Genomic DNA, 21,398 nt, shown 5'->3' with positions numbered 1-21,398 from the left:
TGAGTCTAGTATCCACAATATATAAAGAGCTATGCAACAATGCAACAAACAAACAAATAAACAAACCAGAAAGATAAATAGCAATTTAAAAATAGGCAAAAGGGGCAAGGGAGGTAGCTCAGTGACACCATATCTGCCTGGCAAGTGCAAGGACCTGAGTTTGATTCCCAGTACCAAAAAAAAAAAAAAAAAAGGCAGAAGATTTGATTAAACAAATCTCCAAAGAATATACAAATGGCCAACAGATACATGAAAAGATGCTCAACATCACTAGTCACTGAGGAAATGTAAAATAAAACCATAGCACAATACTATTTCACACGCACTAGGATGGCAATAATAAAAAAGGTAGAAAATAAGTATTAGGATGTAAAGAAATGAGAGCTCTTAGATATTGCTGTTGGCAATGTAAAATGGTATAGCTGCTATGGAGAACAGTTTGGAGAGTCCTCAAAGAAAATTACTGTATAACCCAGCATATATACCCATGCCCAGATATAAACCTCAAAGAACTGAAAACAGGCCCAAAAACCTGAGAACAGCACCCAAAAGATGGAAACACGTAAATATCCATCAACAGATGAGCAGAAAAACTGTATATACATTCAATGAAATATTATCCACCCATAAAAATGATATACTAATTGATATATACTATAACATGAATGAACCTTGAAAGTATTATGCCAAGTGAAAGAATCCAAACACAAGAGGTCACAACTGTATGATTCCATTGATATAAAAAAATAAGTTTTTAGAAACAGAAAGCAGATTGGCAGATGCCAGGGCTACAAAACTAGGTAGAAACTTCTCATTGAGTACAGCATTTTGTTCTGGGGTGATGAAAAAGAGAGGTGGTAGTTGCCTAACATTACAAATGTACTAAATATCATTGAATTGTTCACTTTAAAATAGTTAATTTTACATTATGTGAATTTCACCTTGATTTAAAAAAAAAAAAAAAAACCACCTTGGACAGGCACAGTGGGATGCACAGATAGTCCCAGCTACTTAGGAGGCTGAGTCAGAAGAATTGCTTGACCCCAGGAGTTCAAGGCCTGCCTGGGCAATGCAGCAAGACCAAGTCTCAAAAACAAAAAAATTTTTTAAGTGTCCCACTGAGAACCGCAAAATAATTGTATTAGCTTAGTCTCCTTGATTGTTCATATTTTCCCTACATGTACCCCATGTGCCAAGGAAAACAAGTCTTTTCTTTATGTGCAACACAGCACTGAATTTCTCTACATATGTTAGTACTGCTCAACCTCCAACGCATAATTCAAGCACAAGCTCCTACTATTATAGGCAGCTAAATTAATTAGATATCTTGTAGGGTATTAGAGAGAAGTCAAGTGGTGCACACCTGTAATCCCAGCACTGAGGCGGCTGAGGCAAGAGGATTGCCAGAAGTTTGAGGCCAGCCTGAGCTACATAGTTTAAGGTCAGCCTGAATTATACAGTGAGACCCAGTCTCAAAAAAAATTTTTGAAGAGGAGTCAATATAAAAAACAATCGAAACACATTCACTGAAGGTCAGCATAAAAAAGAAAAAGTACTACACTAACATACTTTCCCTAGAGATAAATAGCAATGATTGATATTCTAAATAGACATCAATCACCTTAAATGGGGACCAAAATCTCCCTAGCCCATTTCCTTTCCGAAAATTCCTTGTTCATTCTATGTACACTTGGTATGTGACTTCTTTTCCCATTTGATCCCCATTTAATCAATATTACCTGGGTGACTGTACTTGTAATCTTATTGGCTGATCTTGGTTTTGTCCCACCTTATGCCCACTTTGTGATTTTCCACTGGATCTTATTAGTTGACCAGTTTTGTCCCACCTTATACCTGCTTCATCTCGTGGCTTTGGTCAATAAAACACCTTTGGAAAGTGGAGTGGGCAAGCAACTCACTTTCTGGGTGTTCCCTCCTGTCACTCTTAGGCAGGAGCTGTCTTTCCTTCAATAAAATTACTTATCTTTAATCTCTGTTGTTCCTAGAATTCATTCTTCAATTTTAGAGAACCCAACCTCACATTTTGGATATCTAGCAGGTTGAGAGTTATAATATTTCCCCTATTTTGGATTATTTTCCCCTGTTTTGGACTACTTGGTGCCCTATGTCACTACAATAATGTTTCCTCATTATTTTAGGGATGAATGTGCCTTTCCTATAAGCTTCCATGAGCATTATCTGTACCTCTTGCCTTCTAACTCAGTTATTTATTTGTATTTATATATCCTCTATTAGACAGTAAGTGCCAGAAAGATCCAATGTGATTCATCCAATTATTCTCAAAAGTTCTCTTTTATACACACCAGACACCTAAATATTTATTGAAGAAAAAAGATGAATGTAAAATAATTTTCTACATAGAAATCCTCTTAGCTTTCATTTTAAGTTGGAAATGTGTTTTTCTGGAAGAACATTTGACTCTAGGATGCTTAAAATCCCTTTGAATATTATAATGCTTAAAATCCCTAATGAATATTATAATTTCCTGATGAAATAAATGTATTTCTGAACACTAATATAATTAGAACTATTGGTATTCTTGACAATATTTGTTGATGGTCTTAACAGTAAAGTTCATAACACTAGCTAATATTTATATAGCATTATGTGCCAGGCCCCTTCAAGCATTTTACATATATTAATTCACTTGATCCTCACGCTAACCCTATGACCTAGGTACAGGGATCAACTCCATTTTACAAGTGAAGAAACATACGAAAAGTCAAATAACTCACCCAAGGTAACACCAGTGAATGGGGCTAGGATTAGAACTGAAGTACTCTGGCTCCAGATTCTATGGTTTTAACCATTATGCTAGGTCACCTCTCTGCAGTAACAGCTTAATAGAATGATTTTGAAAAGGCCAATTAATTTTCAAGAAAAATATATCCTAATATTGTAGAGCAGATTAATGTCAAAATTTCACTGTTTTCTCAGACTTCATGTCCTAGAATTCTGAAATGGCTGGTAACTTTTAGAAATAAACTTGATGTTCACAGGCTGAGGATATAACTTAGTAATAGGGCACTTCCCTAAAATGTAAGAAGCCCTGAGTTTAACCTCAAGACCACAAAAATAATTAAAAGAAAGAAAAAAACTTGATTTTTATGGCCCGGGGATATAGCTTAGTAAAAGGGTGCTTTCCCTAGCATGCATGAGGTCCTGGGTTTAATCCTTAAGACTGGAAAAACAAAGAAACAAACAAACAAATTTGATTTCGTTGCACTAAAGAAATTACGTTAAGAATCAAAGTTGAGGCACAATATAACACATTATCAACAATATAATAAATACATGTGTTTTGAAGAACATTGTTGTACAATGCTTTGTGTTGTTATTGTGAAAATTTTATTCTTTATTTTTACCAAAGATTTCCCATAGTTTAAAGCATTTGAAGCAATAAAATATAAAAATGAATCACAGTGTTCGATGTATGATGTTTAAGATGCTTAAATAAAAATACCTGGGCCATTCAAACAAATAGTAAATGAACTAATAATAGAAGACTACATTAGGGGCCAAGGATGTAGTACTGTGACAGAGTGTGACAGAGTGCTTGCCTAGCATGTGAGCCCCTGGGTTTGATCGTCAGCTCCACAAATAAATAAATAATATCCCTCCAAAACAAGGCAGTGTTGATTGGGGTTGGGGGGCTTAAATGCATGTTGACTTACATAAATTTTAATGTTATAGTGAAGGGACTAAATTCTATAGAGGAGAATTATTGACCTATAATTACTTTAAAGCCTCATTTAGCAATGGTCCAGAGGAAATAAAATTTGATAAACAACAATTAGAGGTTGTTTATCTTGGAAACAAAATCTTCAGATTTGATATCCAATTGAATTCTTGCCACAATTCTCAAAAGTCAGATATTTCCATTAATCTTGTCTGATAAAACTACCATATTAATGATGTGTTGAGTAATTTTATTTGACATTAGAATTTGGGATAGGACTTTTGAGTTTAAATTTGTCTCAAATGATTTATATGTTATAATCAGCTTTTAATCCATGGCTAATTACTCATATTTTTTTAAAAATGCTGCTTAGTTCAGATTCCATTAATGGAGACAAATTAGAAGTACAATCACACACTGTTTATTGTTAAGCATTCTTGCGTGGCAAGGGGAAAATTATTTTACACTCCATTTTTATAATTCAATAAATATATCATAAATAGATAAAGTATGTTTATTTTCCAGTTTAGGTCTCAGGGTCAGCACTGACATTCATTCACATGAATTTAGTACCTAGATTTTACTGCAGGTTCACCTTTTACCTAATTAAAAAAAAACAAACAGCTGTCATTATTCCTATACATTTGAATCACAATTAACATAACTTCTTTAATAATGGAATGAAATAGTAAAAGATGATGCAATGTCCAAAGTCATTTATAGAACATGAGGGGAAAAGGAAAGAAAATAACTATTCCTGATCCTAAGTTCTTGATCTGACATCATAATTTATAAGTTACTAATAACTGATTTAGTTAATACTTCCACTAATTAAAGACTAATATTTATTTGACAAAGAGTACAATAAAAATTCAAGTTAAAGCCAGGTATGAAGCTGGGTGTGGTACCACATGGCTGTAAGCTCAGCACTTGGGAGGCTGAGGCAGGAGGATTTAGAATTTAAAGCCAGACTGGGCTACATACCAAGAGCCTTCTCAAAAAAAACAAACCAGGACTGGGGATTTAGATCAGAGGTGCCACTGCCTGCCTCGGAAGCACAAGGTCCAGAGTTTGATCCCTGGTACCAAAAGAAAAAACAAAACAAAAAACCAAACCAAACCAAACCAAAAATTCAATTTAGTTCAATACCTATTGATTACCTAATGTACCTGGGTCTCTACTGGGCCCTGTGGGTACAATAGGTGTATAAAATTAAAAATCTTTCAAGTCCACCATCAACTGTTGATAGAACAAGAAATAACGTAATTAAGTGTGATGGTCAATCATTTTTCTGATTTGTTTTTTGTTTTTTGTTTTTTGAAGTGGCACACACCCACAATCCCAGCACTCTGGGAGGGTTGAGGCAGGAAGAACACAAATTCAGGCCCAGTCTGGGCAACTTAGCAGCTTAGGGAGACCCTATCTCAAAGTAAAAAATAAGAAAAGGCCTGAGGATATGGCTCAGTGTGAAGGCCCTGGGTTCATTCCCCAATACCGGATTTAAAAAAAAAAGTTTCTTTAGGATCATCCTAAAGAACTAAGTCATTATTTGGAAAATTGATAGCCTGTACTAGGCCTTTTCAATACAAACTGCACCCTAGTATAACCAAGTCAACAAATGGAAGTTTATCTTTATAAAATAAGTCTAGTTAATGAATAAGGAAGATAAAGAAAGAAATAGGCTGGGGTTGTTGTTCCATGGTGAAGCATGTGTTTAGCATCCATAAGGCCCCGTATTCAATCCCCAGCATCCAAAGGTGGGAAGATACAACAATTTTTCAATGAATTATTATATGCAATGTATATAATGACATGCATGTCAGCAATGATCATCAATGGCTGCTCGCTTAATAAAAGGATAGCTGAACAAATATTTTGTCCCTCCTGATAGGAAACACAGCACTTATGAAGCATTCCTGCCAAAATATTTAAACCCAAATCTCATTATGTCTCTAGCTCTAACTGAAAATGTATAGGAAATACAGGGGTCATGGGCACATGCTAAATGACATCATAGGGAAGTGGTCAGCAAAATTTAGTGGAAAATTCTCCAGGCCTAATAAACTAGTTACTTGGTTATGTAAATTATAAGTAAAAAAAAAGAAAGGCACAAAATAGATTAAAAGACTTTATTAATTACCAATTACAAAGTGTGTATGCTATGAATGGATCTTGATTAGACTTTAAAAAGGTGAAAACATTATGAGGCAATCACGATATCTCATGAAATTTAAAAAAAGTTTTTTCACTGTAATGATGCTATTATGTTATATTTCATTTAAAAAGATAATATTGAAATATTTATGGATGAAACAACCTGATGTCTGGGAATTTTTCCAAATTCTGTGTAGGGAGTGAGGGTTAATGAGCTGAAATAAGATTAAACCATAATTAGATAACTGTTGAAACTAAGCAAGGGGTTTATGGATACTAATTATATTATTCAGATTATTTTTGTGTATGTTTACAATTTACTATAATAAAAAGGTTTTGTTTTCCTTAAAAATATTTGCTTTAGAGTAATGGTGAAATAGGAGACTGTTCCTTTTCATTATCTTTTATTTGCTTTTTAAATTTTTAGTACACGCACATTTTATTTCTAAAGAAGCAGACCTATTAATGTGATAAAAAGTACACACATATTAAAAAAATTAATCAGGCTATGATTTAGTTCTAAATGGTATATACTAGTAATTCTCAAAGTATAGCCATGGACCCTTGGAAGGCCCTAGGACTTTGCTATGGTTTAGATCTAAAGTATTCCCCAAAGTCCCATGTATTCGGAGCCTGGACTTTGGGAAGGTGATTGGATCATGGGGGTACTACAATTATCAACTGATCCACCGATGAGTTCATGGCTGAATGTGAATGTCACTGGACGTTTGCCTTTGGAGGGTAAATCTCCCTCTCTGACTTCTCCCTTCTCTCTCTGCTTCCTGGCTGCCACAAAGTGAGCCACTTTCCTTCACCATGTCTACTGATGAGTTAAATGTGCTATTAGGAGGTGAAGCTTGGCTGGAAGAAGAGGGATCACTGCGGGCTGCCTTGGAAGGGTGTATTTTCCTCCCCAGATCTCCTCTTCTCTGCTTTCTGGCTGCCCCACAGTGAAAAGCTTGCTCCATCATGCTATTTTGCTACGCCATTTTTGCCTTGGAGCTGGCCAACTATGGACTGAATCCATTGAAACCATGAGCCAAAATAAACCTCTCCTTTAAGGTGCAGGTGCTGGGTATTTTGTCCCAGCAACAGGAAAGTGATAAGGCACATGTTTTCAGGGGGGTCTGTGAAATCAAACTATTTTTATAATAATGCTAAGATATTATTTGCCTTTTTCATTGTGTTGACATTTACACTGATGGTACAAAAACAACAGGAGCTGGAAGTGCTGGTACTCTGGCATAAACCAAGAGTGCAGCCACTGTATCAGAACTCACTGCTTTCCTCACCATCACTTACTTACCTGCAGCTTTTTTAAAAAGCAAGTGTTGGAGACTGGGTGTATAGTTCAGTGATGGGCCACTTGCCTAGCATGTGCAAAACCATAGGTCTGACTCTTAGCACTGGAAGAAAGGCAGGGACAGAGAGAAGGCGGGAGGGATGAAGGAAAGGAGGGAGAGAGAAAGGGGTCACTTAATGTCACTGATAAAGTAGTAAAAATCAGTTTATTAAAACTTGAAGTTTGAGCATATTTCTTTTAATATTCTGTGTGACAAAACAGGAAGTACACATAAAGTACTTCTGCTGTGTTTCAAAGTCTAACGATTACAGGAAAAACTCTTGTGTGATTGAGTTGCAAGCTGAACTAGCTGTTTAAACATAGAGCCCCCTTTTACCTCAAAGGATGGCTAACAAATGATGGTATTTGCCAAACTTAGGTACTTGGCAGACATTTTCTTGAAAATAAACACAGTAAGCCTGTCACATCAAGGAAAACAGTTCAGTATGTTTGTTGGCAATGACAACATTTAAGCTTTCAAGTGAAAAGTTTTTTGGAAAATTTGTTTCTACCACCATGAGCCTTGTCTGTTCCTTTACACTGAGCTGAGAGATATTGTTGTTGCATTCAGTTGGTGATACTTTAAAAAATATTTTGAAAAATATTGTTGAATGAAATGTGTTAACATCTGGAACATTTGCATAAGTCAATGACATGAATCAATATTTTCTAGATTACTAATGCAAAAAATCATAAAACCATACATATATCAAAGTCCATTTAAAATGTAAGACTGTACTAGATTGAAATCCTCCCAGATCTCAATGAGATCCTCCCAGATCATTCAAGTGAGTCCTAAATCCGCCCCCCCCCACAGCCTTGCCAGCATTTGTTATTGTTTGATTTCTTGATGACAGCCATTCTTTCTGGAGTAAAATGGAATCTCAGTGTTGTTTTAATTTGCATTTCTTTAATGGGCAGAGATGTTGAACATTTTTTTGCATGTATTTACAGTATTGGCCATTTGTACTTCTTCTGAGAAGTACCTTGCCCATTTTTTTGATTGAGTCTCATTTTAAGAGAGGTATAGTTTTTTTGAATTCTTATATATTCTAGATATCAGTCCTCTGAGGAATAGCTAGAAAAAAATTTTTCCCGTTCTGAACACTGTCTCTTCACTCTGTTGGTTGTTTCCTTTGCTGTGAAGAAGCTTTTAATTTGATATAATCTCATTTGTTGATTCTTGACGTTATTTATTGTGCAACTGGGCTTCTGTTCAGAATAGTCCTTTCCTATACCTATGACTTCAAGAGTTTTACCTATTTTACCTTCCAGCAGATTAAGTGTTCCTATTTTAGTATTTAGAACTGTGATCTATATTTATTATAGTTTAGTACATGGTGAGAGATAGGGGTCTAGATTCAATCTTCCACAGGTGGATAGCCAGTTTTCTCAGCACCATTTATTAAAGAGGCTATCTTTCTTCCAGCACATGTTTTTGGCCCCTATGTCAAAAATCAGATAGCTGAATGTACCTAAGGTTGATTCTGCATCCTGTATTTTGTTCCAATGATTTAATTTCTTATTAGTATATGTTTGTGAAATATTATAAATACATTCCTGCCACAATTTTTAAAAAGGCTTTTAAAATACTCCTGCCTTTTCAACTGTACACCTCTGTAAAACTAGATTGTTTTTATATACTTCAGTCAGAAGAACATATTGTAATAGTATGAATACAGAAGCAGGTATAAAGATTCAGCTGTTACCAATAAAGCAAATATTAAAGAGAATTTCAAACATAAAGTCAATCACTAATTTTTAGCTTTGGAAAAAAGTTGCTTTTCATAAAAATACGCTTTATGTTAACAGGTAATTTCTCAGTTTTAACTTTCTTAAAATCCTTGACCCTTAACTTTTAATATAGGTAATAATAACCTGCATAACTACAAGTTCCTTGGGGTCCTCAATAGCACTCTGGCAGGTTGAGGCAAGTTTGAGCCCAGCCTGGGAAATTTAGCCATTTAGCAAGATGCTGTTTCAAAAAATAAAAAATAAAAAAAGGGACTGAGGATTTAGCTCAGTGTGAAGGCCCTGGGTTTGATCCTCAATACAAAAAAAAAAGTACAGTATAAGGTGTTCAGTGAGATCAAAATGTCTGAGAACCACAGGTGTATCAGTGAAAGAAGACAAATATGTCCATTTAGTCAGAAAAGGAATCATATAGATAAGGATTTCTGCTCTTTTGAACTACAAATTGGATTTCCAGGGTCAGAAAAGCAAAAAAAAAGTTCTTCCAGGCAAAACAACCTCATGAACAATTAGAAGCAAGTACAAGAAAAATCAGGTTTGGGGAGACTGGGCCATCAATAATTAATCTTAAATGCCCAGGTTGTTATTGTCTCTTTTAGAACAACAGATGCATGGCTTAACTTCAGGATCCTTGGGCTGTCTTTTGAAAATTTTAATGTAAAAGGATTTTTAGTTTTGTCAACGTAGATATCACACTATTCCTTATTCCTTGTGCTTTGAGTAGATGGAATGAGTCCTTAAATATTAAACTAGCTGACCACAACCCCCCTCTGAGTCTTCATACATACTTTTCTCTCCTCCTGGAACACTCACGGTTTTACTTTTTGTTTGATATATTAGTTTGCCAGGGCTGCCATAAAAAGGTACTTGGGAGCTTCAACAACAGAAATGTATTTTTCTCATATTTCTGAAGGCTAGAAGTCTGAGATCAAGGTGCTAACAGAGCTGGATTTTTCTGAGGCCTCTCTCTTTGGCTTATAGATAGCCATCTTCTCCCTGTGTCTTCACATTATCACCCTGCAGATCCCTGGGTCTAAATTTTCTTTTCTAATAAAGAAAGTGGTCATATTTGATTAAGGCTTACCTACAGGATTTTAATTTCATTATATTTTTAAAAGCCCTACCTCCAAATGCAGTCATATTCTGACATACTGCAGGTTAGGACTTCAACATTTGAATTAGAGGGGAACACAATTCAGCCCATAACACTTTGGCTAATTCCCACAAACTCTTTGGGAATCTGCCTGAATCATGTACTTCCTTAGTGAAGCTTTCCTTGACCCTGAACTTAAGTGAAGGACCCTTTTATATTTTACATAGCATCCTACACTTATCCTACATATCACTTATCATAAAAATGAAATAGTTGGTATAACAGTTTTAAGACTATCTCAAACCGTAAGTGCTACAAGGGCATAGATTGTCACATTCATCACTAGGTCCACAGGGTGAAAAACAGTGCCTGACATACAGGGTTCACTTAAAGAGTTCGTGAAGGAATGCTGTGTGATATCACATTCGAAAGTTTCTGAGATGAATACTCAATATCTACAAGCCTAATAGGAAGCATTCTGAGAACCAAGGCAGAGCCATCTGCAAGACATGTACTAGCAAATTAATCTTGTCAGTACCATCACACTGGCTTTTAATCCCACTAAAGTACTTGTTTTAAAAAGTAAGGATATAACTCCAGCCCTATCTCAATCATTAACTAGCAATATAAAAATGAAGCAATGTTTCTTAACTTTCACACTATCTCCTAGTCCTCATCTATAAATGCAGAAATTATCTAAAGCCAACACTGGTCACAATTTAAACAGAAAATCCCTGACCTGTGACTGTCCCAAACACACAAACCCTATGCTGCTGAGACCTTTGTCTACCATTGATAAGAAGGCCAACCCCAACCTTCATCAGCAGCTTCTGGCTGAATCTATGGAAATCCCACTGTCAGGCCTCTAAAGCTTTTTCCTATGCTACACCAAGGGGTTTCAAACAAAACTGAGCTCCAAAGAACCTCTACTACTTCTCAAAAACTCAAGGCTCAGAAGGCAATTGGAGTTTAAAGGTCTTAAGGGCAGTTTAAACCTAAAGCTACTATTAATCTTGCAACCAGTTAGGAGCTAAGAAGTTATGTCTATATTTTTGAAGGAAAATGGATTTGAGATCAAAATACAAAAATACAAATGAATGGCTAAAATATTTTGGGAGGATGGAAAAGAGTGTCATGCACTTTTTTATAACTTTCATTGGTACATGTTTGTAGTACATAATGATTACATTCCTTGTGGGAAGTTGGTACATGCACACGACATTTCTTTCTCCCTTTTTTTTTGGAGCCAGGGTCTCACTTTGCTGGCCTTGAACTCACTGTGTAGCCCAGGCTGGCCTTGAACTCATGGCAATCCTCCTGCCTCAGCATCTTGAGTGCTGGAATTACAGACATGTGCCATCATGCCCAGCTGGCATTTCTTAATTTTTTTTCAATCCCCCCATCCCTACATCTCTTGGACTCCTATGTAAATATTATATGTATGTATACATATATAACATATTATAAATGTTTATAGGACATAATGATCACATTACTCATGCAGACTTGGTGCATGTAAACAGCATTTCACACACACCTCCCTTTTAAAAATCTCATTTCCTTCTCTTTCCCCCATTTTAAAAAATTTTGCAAGCTAGGTGTGGCCATCATAGCAGAGTGTCAACTAGATTGGCTTGGAACACACCCAAAGGATTGGTGGAGCACACTTTGGGTGTGTCTGAGAGGACCATGGAGGTTGACTTTAGGTACTCTATATGGTCCTTGGCCCCTTCCTCTCTGGCACTGTTCCCCTTTTCTGCTTCCCAGCCACCATGAACTAAACAGCTTTGCTCTACCGCATTCTTCACCATGGACTCAATCTCCTTAAAATAAAAGCCAAATTAAACCTCTCTTCCTTTAAGTTGTGAGTGTTAGATATTGTGTCCAGCAAAGGAAAATCTGACTAATAGACTGTTAAAGTATAAAATATGGAGAAAATGATATTTGCCTAAACATATATCTTGGCTATCCATGTGACTGTGAACAAGATTCTACCTTGGTTACTGACTCTTCACTTGGGGATAACAATACTAAAAGAGGTGGCTGTATTGTCCAAGAGCACATATGGAAATGGATTAAATGCAGAGATGAAGAATGAAGGAATCTACAGATTTCTAGAACTTACAGAATTCTGGCATCCATTTCTTAGGAACTGTGTATTCTTGGACAAGTTTCAACTCCTTAGTGCACAGGTTTCTTCATTTGTAATGGTGAAATAATAATAGTACTGGGCATGATGGCACATGCCTGTAATCCCAGCTCTCTGGGAGGCTGAGGTAAGAGGACCACAGTTTGAATCCAGCCTAGGCTACTGTATGAAAATACGAAATTAAAAACAGGTTGGGAATGTAGCTCAATATGAAGGTGCTGGGTTTAATCTCCAGTACTCCAGTTTGTGGTTGTTGTGATAACTAAATGTGATAAAATTGATATCATAATTAGCACCTGAAACTAAGGAAGCAGCCAGTAAGTGTCAGCTATTTCTTTTAATGGTTTGTAATTTTCAGAGACTTTTTGCCTATAATGATCTCATTTGATCACCCTGGAAACTTGTGGTTTTCCCACATTCTTCCAACTCCCATCCCGCTTCCTCTTCCTTCTCCCCTAGTGATGTCCCAGTCTCACTGAAAACAGAGGCCATCAGGCTTAATCTCTCTTCCTATTACCCACATCCTCAAACTGCTGTAGCGTAAGCACCTGGCCTCCCTTCCCTAGACTCCCTTTAGGTATTTCACCTTCTCTTTCTGGAAAATACAACTTGTACTTCTCTGAAGAATACATACAGCACATTTTTCTGCCTGAAATATTCTTCCTCCCAGTTTTTGTAAGGGTAGCACCTACTCCTTTTTTTGGTTTCAACTCCTCTCAAAGTCGTCTCTTTGAATATCTTCAATACCTTGAATATCTTAGGGAGGTATTCTCATGACCCCCAAAATTTACTTCTACACTAAATTATCATTTCATATAAATAATTCTCTCTCTGCATGTCTATTTCCTTTACATCCTCAGAGCCTAACACAGTGTCTGGCAAATAGGTGACCAATTATCATGGTTTGCCCAGACTGGTTTTAACACTCAAAGTCCTATACACCAGAAAAACCCTGCAGACCCAGGTGGTTGGTAAACATAACACACACTCAGTAAGTTTTATTTAATCAACAGAGTTCACATTTACTGTCTTCTCTATCTCTACTACTAAATCTTCAACCCAGTGTTATCAACTTCCATTCTCTATCTCCTCTATCTGTTAGCCCATGGCACCGTGCTCTCCTCATGGCCAAATCTACTGGGCAGTTTATAATCCTTCACATATGAACCTCTCAATAAATGATCATCAGTAACCAGAGGTTAATCACATGATATATCTATTCTTTCTTAAAGTGAAGTGAGCCAGTAGTAAAATATTCACATTTATTAAGTATATGACTATGTAGATTTAAGGCACCATCTCATGTATTACTCTACATAATTCTAAATGCCCTGTCACACAATTTGATTAATAACCACAAGACTTTGCTGGGTGTGGTGCAGTGTATGCCTGTAATCACAGTAATCTGAAAGCTTGAGGTAGGAGGATCCCAAATTCAAGCCTAGCTTGGACAATTTGGCAATTTAATGAGATTCTGTCTCAAAATTAAAAAAAAAAAAAAGATGGGGATGCTAAGGATGAAGCTCAGTAGGAGGGCCCTGGGTTCAATCCCCAGTACAAAAATCATCATCATCATCATCATCATCATCATCATCATCATCATCATCATCATCATCATCATCATCATCATATGTGATCAATGACTGCTAAAAGTTTCCTGAATAAGAAGTTTCCAAGACTTGGGATATAGCTCAGTAGCAGAATACTTGTTTACTGCATGTGAGGCCCTGGGTTTGATCCTTAGCATCACAAAAAATACAACATTTCCAGAAGTGATGACTCATGGTATTAAAAAAATATATTTAAGGCAATGAGAAAAGCAGTTCTCTCTTTTTATGAAATTAAAGCAGAATGGTATTTCAGGAAGTTCATAATAAATTATTTTTCTTTTTCTCCTTTTTTAGCTCTGAAAATATATGTACAGAATGACCTCTAAAAATGAGTGTGTAAGCAAATACCTAAATTTATCAAGTATTTTTAAAGTCAAAGAACAGAATTTTTTGTTGTTGTTGCTGCTGTTTTAATATTGCTGCTGTTTTAATATTGCTGCTGTTTTAATGTTGCTGCTGTTGTTGTTGTTGCTGCTGTTTTGAGGTTTTCCTCAACCCTCTCATTCCTTAGGACTAAATATGAATCATCTCTTAACAAAGAATAATGCCTGGGAATTATCTGTTTAAACATTCCTCTCTCTCACTGAAATCTAAGTTTCTTAAGGGCAGGATCGGATCTGGTTTCTACTGCATCTCTACCACCCTAGAAAAACAGGTGCCTTTGGGGGTAAAAGTAAATGTCTTCAGCAGAGAGGTGGGAAAAGGGTAGGAAACAAAAAAGTGAGTGAACTATTGTAAAAACTAGGATTTATCAGAAGGGAAGGCATTATATCAGAAATGCACATAAATTTTACTTGTAAAACATTTCCACATATACACAAAAGAAGGCACTAAAAATGAACAGTAATTGTAAAGGTGACTTTTCTTAAACTTGTAGAATTTCAATACCACAGTAAAAAGTCAATTCAGCATCTGATTTGTGGTTAGTAGAAGATCCACTGGGAATCAAGGTGGGCTGAGTATATAAAAAATAATTCTTTTTTTCCTCCAAAACCCAAGAAATCTGAAGGCAATTTTTTTTACCTCTCATATCCAGAGATTCATTTACACATATACACACACCCACACCAGAACTATTTCCAGGCTGTACACGTGGTACATGCCTGTAATCCTAGCTACTTGAGAGGCTGAGAGAGGAAGATCACAAGTTTGAGTCCAGCTTGGATAATTTAGCAAGATCCTGTATAAAACAGAGAGGTAGTGTGAGATGGGGATATAGCTCAGCACTTCCTGAGTTCAATTTGCAGGACGTCAAAAAAACCTCAACAGCCTACTTGAGGTCCTGGGTTCAACCCCCAGCACCAAAGCCAAAAAGAAACCGAACAAAAAATTATTTCCTGGCATGCACCAGGTGTTATCTACTATTATCAGTGTTACATTCCAACTCTTGGAAATGACAATATGTGTTTTATATATATATATGTAACTTTCATCTAGACATAAAAACACATCTAAATTATCTGGAATTCCTATTTTCTGAACTTCATAAATAAATCAATTACCACTAATTTTAAAAGCAAACTTTTTTTTTTTAGTTATTTTGTTACTCTTATTTTAAGTCCATATATTATATAAATCAGATTTATAAAATAGGTTGAAGTGTTTGGATGAAAAAACACAAGAGTTTTTTTCCCTTCATGTCTACAGATCCCGCAATAAAATTTTTTTTCCTTGAGATAGGGTCTCACTATGTAGTTCAGGCTGTCCTTGAACTCATTAAGTAGAGTAGGTTGGCCTCATGGTGATTCTCCTGCCACAGCCTCCCAGAGTGCTGGGATAACAGGTGTGTACCACCACACCTGGCTAAATTGATGGTCTTGAGCTTTAGACACCAAAAAAAGATATCTAGTTTAAAGACAAAAAGTTGATATGCTGCAAGGTTAAACTGTAGTTTGGTGATGGGCCAGGAAATGACAGATTTTCTAAATCTTATCCTAAAATATTGGTTATAAGCTGATATGCAAAATCCAAGCTTTTATCAGATAGCAAGAGGGAAACTTGAGTGAATGAATGCAGTTTACCTCCAAGCTCTCTGAAAGGAGGTGAAAAAATAAATACTGTACTTTACCAGTGCTCCCCACAAATCATTATTCTAAGCATGTAGGAGGTTACTGTGAGCAGCTACATAATAAAATTCAACCCAGAGGTAGGTTCAAGGCCAAGAGTAGGAATGAAATAATCCTTCTAGGGCCAGTTATCATTTCACAGAATGCTCATTTGTGCTGGAGGATGAGCCTATGGCCTATTTTCTTCCCAATCAAAAGGACATTCCCAGTTTTAACCTTGCTGAAAGAGGCACTCTTGTACCTGCTATTGAGAACAGTTAGGATACAGGGTAAGGCTGGCATAAAAGTATTAGCAAGCACATGCTAGCTGTTCCAGTTTGAAATCTACCAAACTGTAAAAGCGAGCAGAAATAAAAACTTGAAGATGAACTGTTGTTCCTCAAGATGAGGGAACAAAATCTTACAATAAAGAGAGGTCCCTTAACTCTAAGGAGAACATCTTTCTTAAGCTAGGTGGAAGATAAGGAACAGTATTACCAAAAGCTGACAAGGCCACTTAAAGACCAAAAGGAGAGGGAAAGAAAGCATTTAGGAAGAAAGATGGTGGAGGGGATATAGGTCAGTGGCAGAACAATTGCCCAGTATGTGTGAAGCCCTTGGCTTGATCCCCAGCATTGTAAAGCAAAATGGAAAAGAAAAAAAGGAAGTAACAGAGTAAAAGAAATTCTGGGTCTGACCAGGTAAGTGAATCAAAGGTAACTACACCAAAGATAAGTGACCCCTTACTCCAGCATGAGACTAGTAGTAAAATATCTTAAGACATCTTTAAAAAAATTTTTTTGGTTTTCTGAGACAGGGTCTTACTGTGTAGTTCATACTGGCCTTGAACTCATTATGCAGCCCAGGTTGGCCTCGAACTCAAGGTAATCCTCTTGCCTCAGCGTCCCAAGTGCTGGGATTATAGGTGTACGCCACGATGCCCTGCTCCTTAAAATATCTTTTTTTTCCCCTTAAGATATCTTAAACCCAGAGAAATATATGAAAAATATGGCAGTTAACCAAACAAATTAAAACACCAAACCTCCAACAGTAAAAATGTCTTCAGATTTGAAATAAAAAACTTATTTTTCATTAATTCTGTGTATTACTGGGTGGGGGGAAAGTAGCAAATGTAAAGATTTGTTTTATTTCTACTGGAGGAAGGAAGAGGATTAATAGAACTGTATTTCAATTTGTTTTCCACTGTGTATACACACACCCACAAGCATACATATACATATATACCAAAATTATCCCCCCAAACAAAAATCCAAGAATCAAAACTCCAAACATCCTCAAACTGTACCAATACTTCATATTTTGACCAAAAGAATAGATCCTGGTAGGAAGTGCAAAATGCAAAATCAAATGACCGAAAAATGCTGAACAAACAGCATTATTAATATACAAAATATTTATAAGGGCCGGGGATTTAGCTCAGTGGTTCTGCTGCCTGCCTCAAAAGCACAAGGTCCCAAGTTCGATCCCCAGTACAAAAAAAAAGAAAAAATTATATTACTGAACTAGTAACAGATGATGTTCTCTGTGTCGGTAAAACTTTGGAACCACATAGTTGATTTGTTAAATCTAGTCCATGCCAGCTTCCAAACACCAGAAAAGATTCTAGTTAGCTTCATTCTTTGACGCTTCATCAAAATTTTCTACAAGATCCGGAACATCATCATCTTCCTCATCAATGTCTTCTGGTTTTGGTGCTTTGCTATCCAACACTTGCCGTGGGAACTGTTCAGCTAATTTTCTAAGACTTGTTAAGCTGTCGGCACCAAGCTGACTTACTATTCCAGGAAGCATTTCTGTGATTGGTTTGGCTTCTGCATGACCAGTAATTGCAAAGGTGTTAGAGAGGGAAGCCTGGACTTTGGGATTATTGAAATGAATAACTGTCCCATCATCTTTAATCATGTTCACCTCTTCAATACCATCTATATTATTTACTGCCAGCTTTTTCAGAGAACTCTGAAGCTTTTTGTCATCAGCTGTAGCTGTTCTGTGTACCACCTTCTTCTTTCTGCGAGCTGTACCCTGGCCCCTCATCCGGACCTGAGCCTGAAGTTTGGCTAACTTTTCTAGATTCATGCTGTCGGTAAATGTGAAGCAGGGAGGGTCCTCTAACACCAGCACGCGGCAAGAGCAAGATGGCTACCTCGGCCGGGACAGAGAAAGATGGCGGCGGCAGTGGCTGCGGCGGCGGGCGCGAGGCCCACCGGGACTCCAAAAGCAAACTTTTCCCAAGAAAAGTTGCTAAAACTGATACAAAATTATCAAATCACTAATTTGGACCAAATTACCTCAACCTCAAATCCTCCTTAAATTCAAAGAAATGTGAATTGTATTTCGCATAAAATTCTGAAATCAAAACAATTGGCCTAGCAATTGTGCCCTCATTCACATTCACCCAAGGACATGTATCAGAAGTCAATGTTTGTACTAGCCAAAAAATATTAACAACCCATGTGGACATCAAGAGAGGAACAGAGGAACAGCCAGGTGTGGGGGTGCATGCCTGTAGCCTCAGCTACTCAGGAGACTGAGACTGGAGGATCATTGGAGCTTAGGAGTTTGAAACCAGCCTGAGCAACATAGTGAGACTTTATTTCAAAAAAAGAGAGAGAAGACTAGATAATTAAGCTGCACGGTAGTGATATCATGGAATAGTATACAGAACTGACATGGGTCAGTGACCAACACTATGTTAAAAGTAAGTATCAAGAAAAAACCAATTTTTTTCGAGACCGTACTTCAGGCTGGCTTTGAACTCGCTATGTGGCCCAGACTGGCCTCAAACCCACAGCGATCCTCCTCAGTGCCTGAGTGCTGGGATTACAAGTGTACACCACCATACCTGGCCTATGTCATTTTTACAAGTGTCAAATATGAAAAATTCAACCACATAATGACAAATACAAATTTCAAAACTGGTTTTACAAAAAATCAAGAGAATAATAAACAACATTTTGTCATGGGTATTTGGGCAATGGGGAGAGGTAATCTAAATTGGTAAAGGATACACAGGGACTCTAATATATCAGTCACATTTTGTTTTTCAAACTGTATCATAGATACATGAGTTTTTCATTATTATTCTTTATAATATACACATATGATACAAATTTCATGTTTGTTTAATAATATCCTTTTAAGAAGCAAATTTTAGGGATGGGAATGTAGCGCTTGCCTAAAATGGGAATGGGTACTGCACTTGCCTAAAATGTTCAAGACCTTGGGTTCAATCCCAGCACCAAAATAATAATAATAATAATTTTTCAAAAACTATTTTCAACAATACAAATATAAATATAATATGCCTAGAATATTACACCTTTTAAATAAAAAAGCATAAATGGGGATTTTTAGTTGAATAAAAAATATTTTCATGGAGCTACATAATATTTTCCATTAAAATTTATAATAACTAGGGCTGAGGGTATGGCTCAGTAGTATAGCTCTTGACTAGCAGGTGTGAGGCCCTGAGTTCAATCCCCAGTTTTGGGAAAAAAAAAAAAAAAGGAAAAAAAATTAGGCTCAAATTTAGAATAACTATTCAAAGTGCAGGAAATTCAACTTAGTAATACAATTACTTTTTTATGAGATGAGACAAATCTAATTAGCCCATTTGCCATATGTTGACCTAACGTACTAGATTTCAGAAGTATATGAAATGGCCAAACACATCGGTGCCCACCTGTAATCCTAGCTACTGGGGAGGCTGAGGGAGGATGTCCACAAGTTCAAGGGCAGCCTGGGCAACTTAGCAGTACTGTCTCAAAATAAAAATAAAAAGGGCGGAGAATGCACCCTGAGTTCAATCCTTAGTACCACTGAGGGGGGGGGAGAAATTTTGTTTCATAAAGACCTAAGGACCCATAATCCCTTCATATTTTCATCACTATTCTCTCACAGAAACATTCATACAATTAGACTATCTAGAGAAGGTTTCAGAGGAAATAATCTAATAGAGAACTCAGAAGTCCCTAATGGTCAGCTCTGACATGATAGGTTTCAAATTGATGAGCCCACTATCTTTATAAAAGTAATTCAGACAAACTGATGACAAAAGTATGTAGGCAGTTTTCAAAATTAAAATTGATGAGCCTGCTCCTCTACTTGTCAGAGTTTATTGATCTCAACTTCAGTGGTGTCAGAGAGAAATGTGAGTCAGGGCACTGCTAGACTGGTCCTGTGGGTCCTTGCCTGCCGTTGAGTGCTAAGTTAAGTCCAGGAGGATCATGATGCTGCTGTAGCATTAACAGCAGGGAAGACACAAGGCCCACAGGCAAGATGAACCCAACATATTGACAGTGCATTAACATAAAAAGGAATAATCTATCAAGGCTTGACATATTTTTAAATTCCTCTGGGTAACACACAAAGTTAAAGTAGCTCAGTAAATAAATTAGAGTATTTCAGAAATTTGGAGTTCCCTCCAGCAACTAATTATTGTTTTTATAGGTTGCTAATTCAGCACAGATAGAGATCAATTCTTTTTTTTATCAATTCTTTAGAAATTCCTGAACATAAACGAATACTACTTTAGTAGAAGTATTTTTTTAAATACCTATCTTCAAATTAAATTTCCTAAGTATCAGAAGAAAGGCTTTAATTATATGACCTTCTACTAGTAGTTTTGACTCAGCAGAACCTCTTAAGTAAGTAGGAGGAAGAAGTACTCTGTAGATGCTTTACATACCTCAGTAAAAAGAGCCAGCATGGTGCTGAGGACTTTATGTGTATCACCTCAGGTATGGTAAGCCCTATGAGGAAAACCTTATGCCCCATTTGATACTTACAGAAAGTGAAACATTAAGTAACTTGTTCAAATTCACTTAATTAATACAAGAATTACAGTGCAGGAACTCAAGCCAGGCCTATCCAACACTAATGCTTGTGTTCTGTCTTCTATGTTATGCTGCAAATCACATCATGTTCGTTTTTAATAGACAAGTATATTTTAAAACATAAATTAAGTGGTAAAAGTTTAAGAAGATTTTTAGCTTTATGTTAAAATGGTATAATGTAGGGCCAGGGATTTGGCTCAGTGGTTTCGTCACCTGCTGTGCAAGCGCAAAGACCCGAGTTTGATCCCTGGTACCAAAAAAAAAAAAAAAAAAGGTATAATGTAAAAGAATCATATGAAACAATCTCATATCATGACAGTCTTCCATAACAGCACCATATCATATCTCATTTCCTTTAGCCCTCCCACAAGTCTAGCCCTGTGCTTTCTAAAACAGGCATTCTGTTGCCAGCCATGGTGGTGCATGCCTATAACCCCAGCACTCTGGAGGCTGAGGCAGGAGGATTGCCGTAAGTCTGAGGCCAGCCAGTGCTACAAATTGATGGGCCCACCATCTTTATAAAAGTAATTCAAACAAACTGATGACAACGGTATGTAGGCAGATTTCAAAATTAAAATTGATGAGCCTTCTCCTCTACTTGTCAGAGTTTATTGATCTCAACTTCAGTGGTATCAGAGGGAAATGTGAGTCAAGGCCAGCCTGAACTACACAGCACGACCCTGTCTCAAACTTTCCC

General features: G+C 36.7%; 1 protein-coding gene across 1 annotated transcript in view; it reads right to left on the bottom strand.

The window, feature by feature from the left end:
• The window catches only part of LOC101712222 (transcription factor BTF3 homolog 4), a 37,059-nt gene extending 15,661 nt beyond the window's left edge, over positions 1-21,398 (bottom strand). The window contains exon 1 of the mRNA XM_087190420.1: positions 1-21,398. This exon is cut by the window's left edge and continues 15,661 nt beyond it. Coding sequence (XP_087046546.1) covers positions 17,469-17,942 — 474 coding nt within the window. The 5' untranslated portion in view covers positions 17,943-21,398 and the 3' untranslated portion in view covers positions 1-17,468.

The sequence above is a fragment of the Heterocephalus glaber genome, unplaced genomic scaffold, assembly GCF_053883595.1.
Source record: "Heterocephalus glaber isolate CG9 unplaced genomic scaffold, H.glaber_assembly_v1.0 deba00001553, whole genome shotgun sequence".
Classification (NCBI taxonomy): Eukaryota; Metazoa; Chordata; class Mammalia; order Rodentia; family Bathyergidae; genus Heterocephalus; species Heterocephalus glaber.
This window is presented reverse-complemented; position numbering and strand designations above follow the sequence as displayed.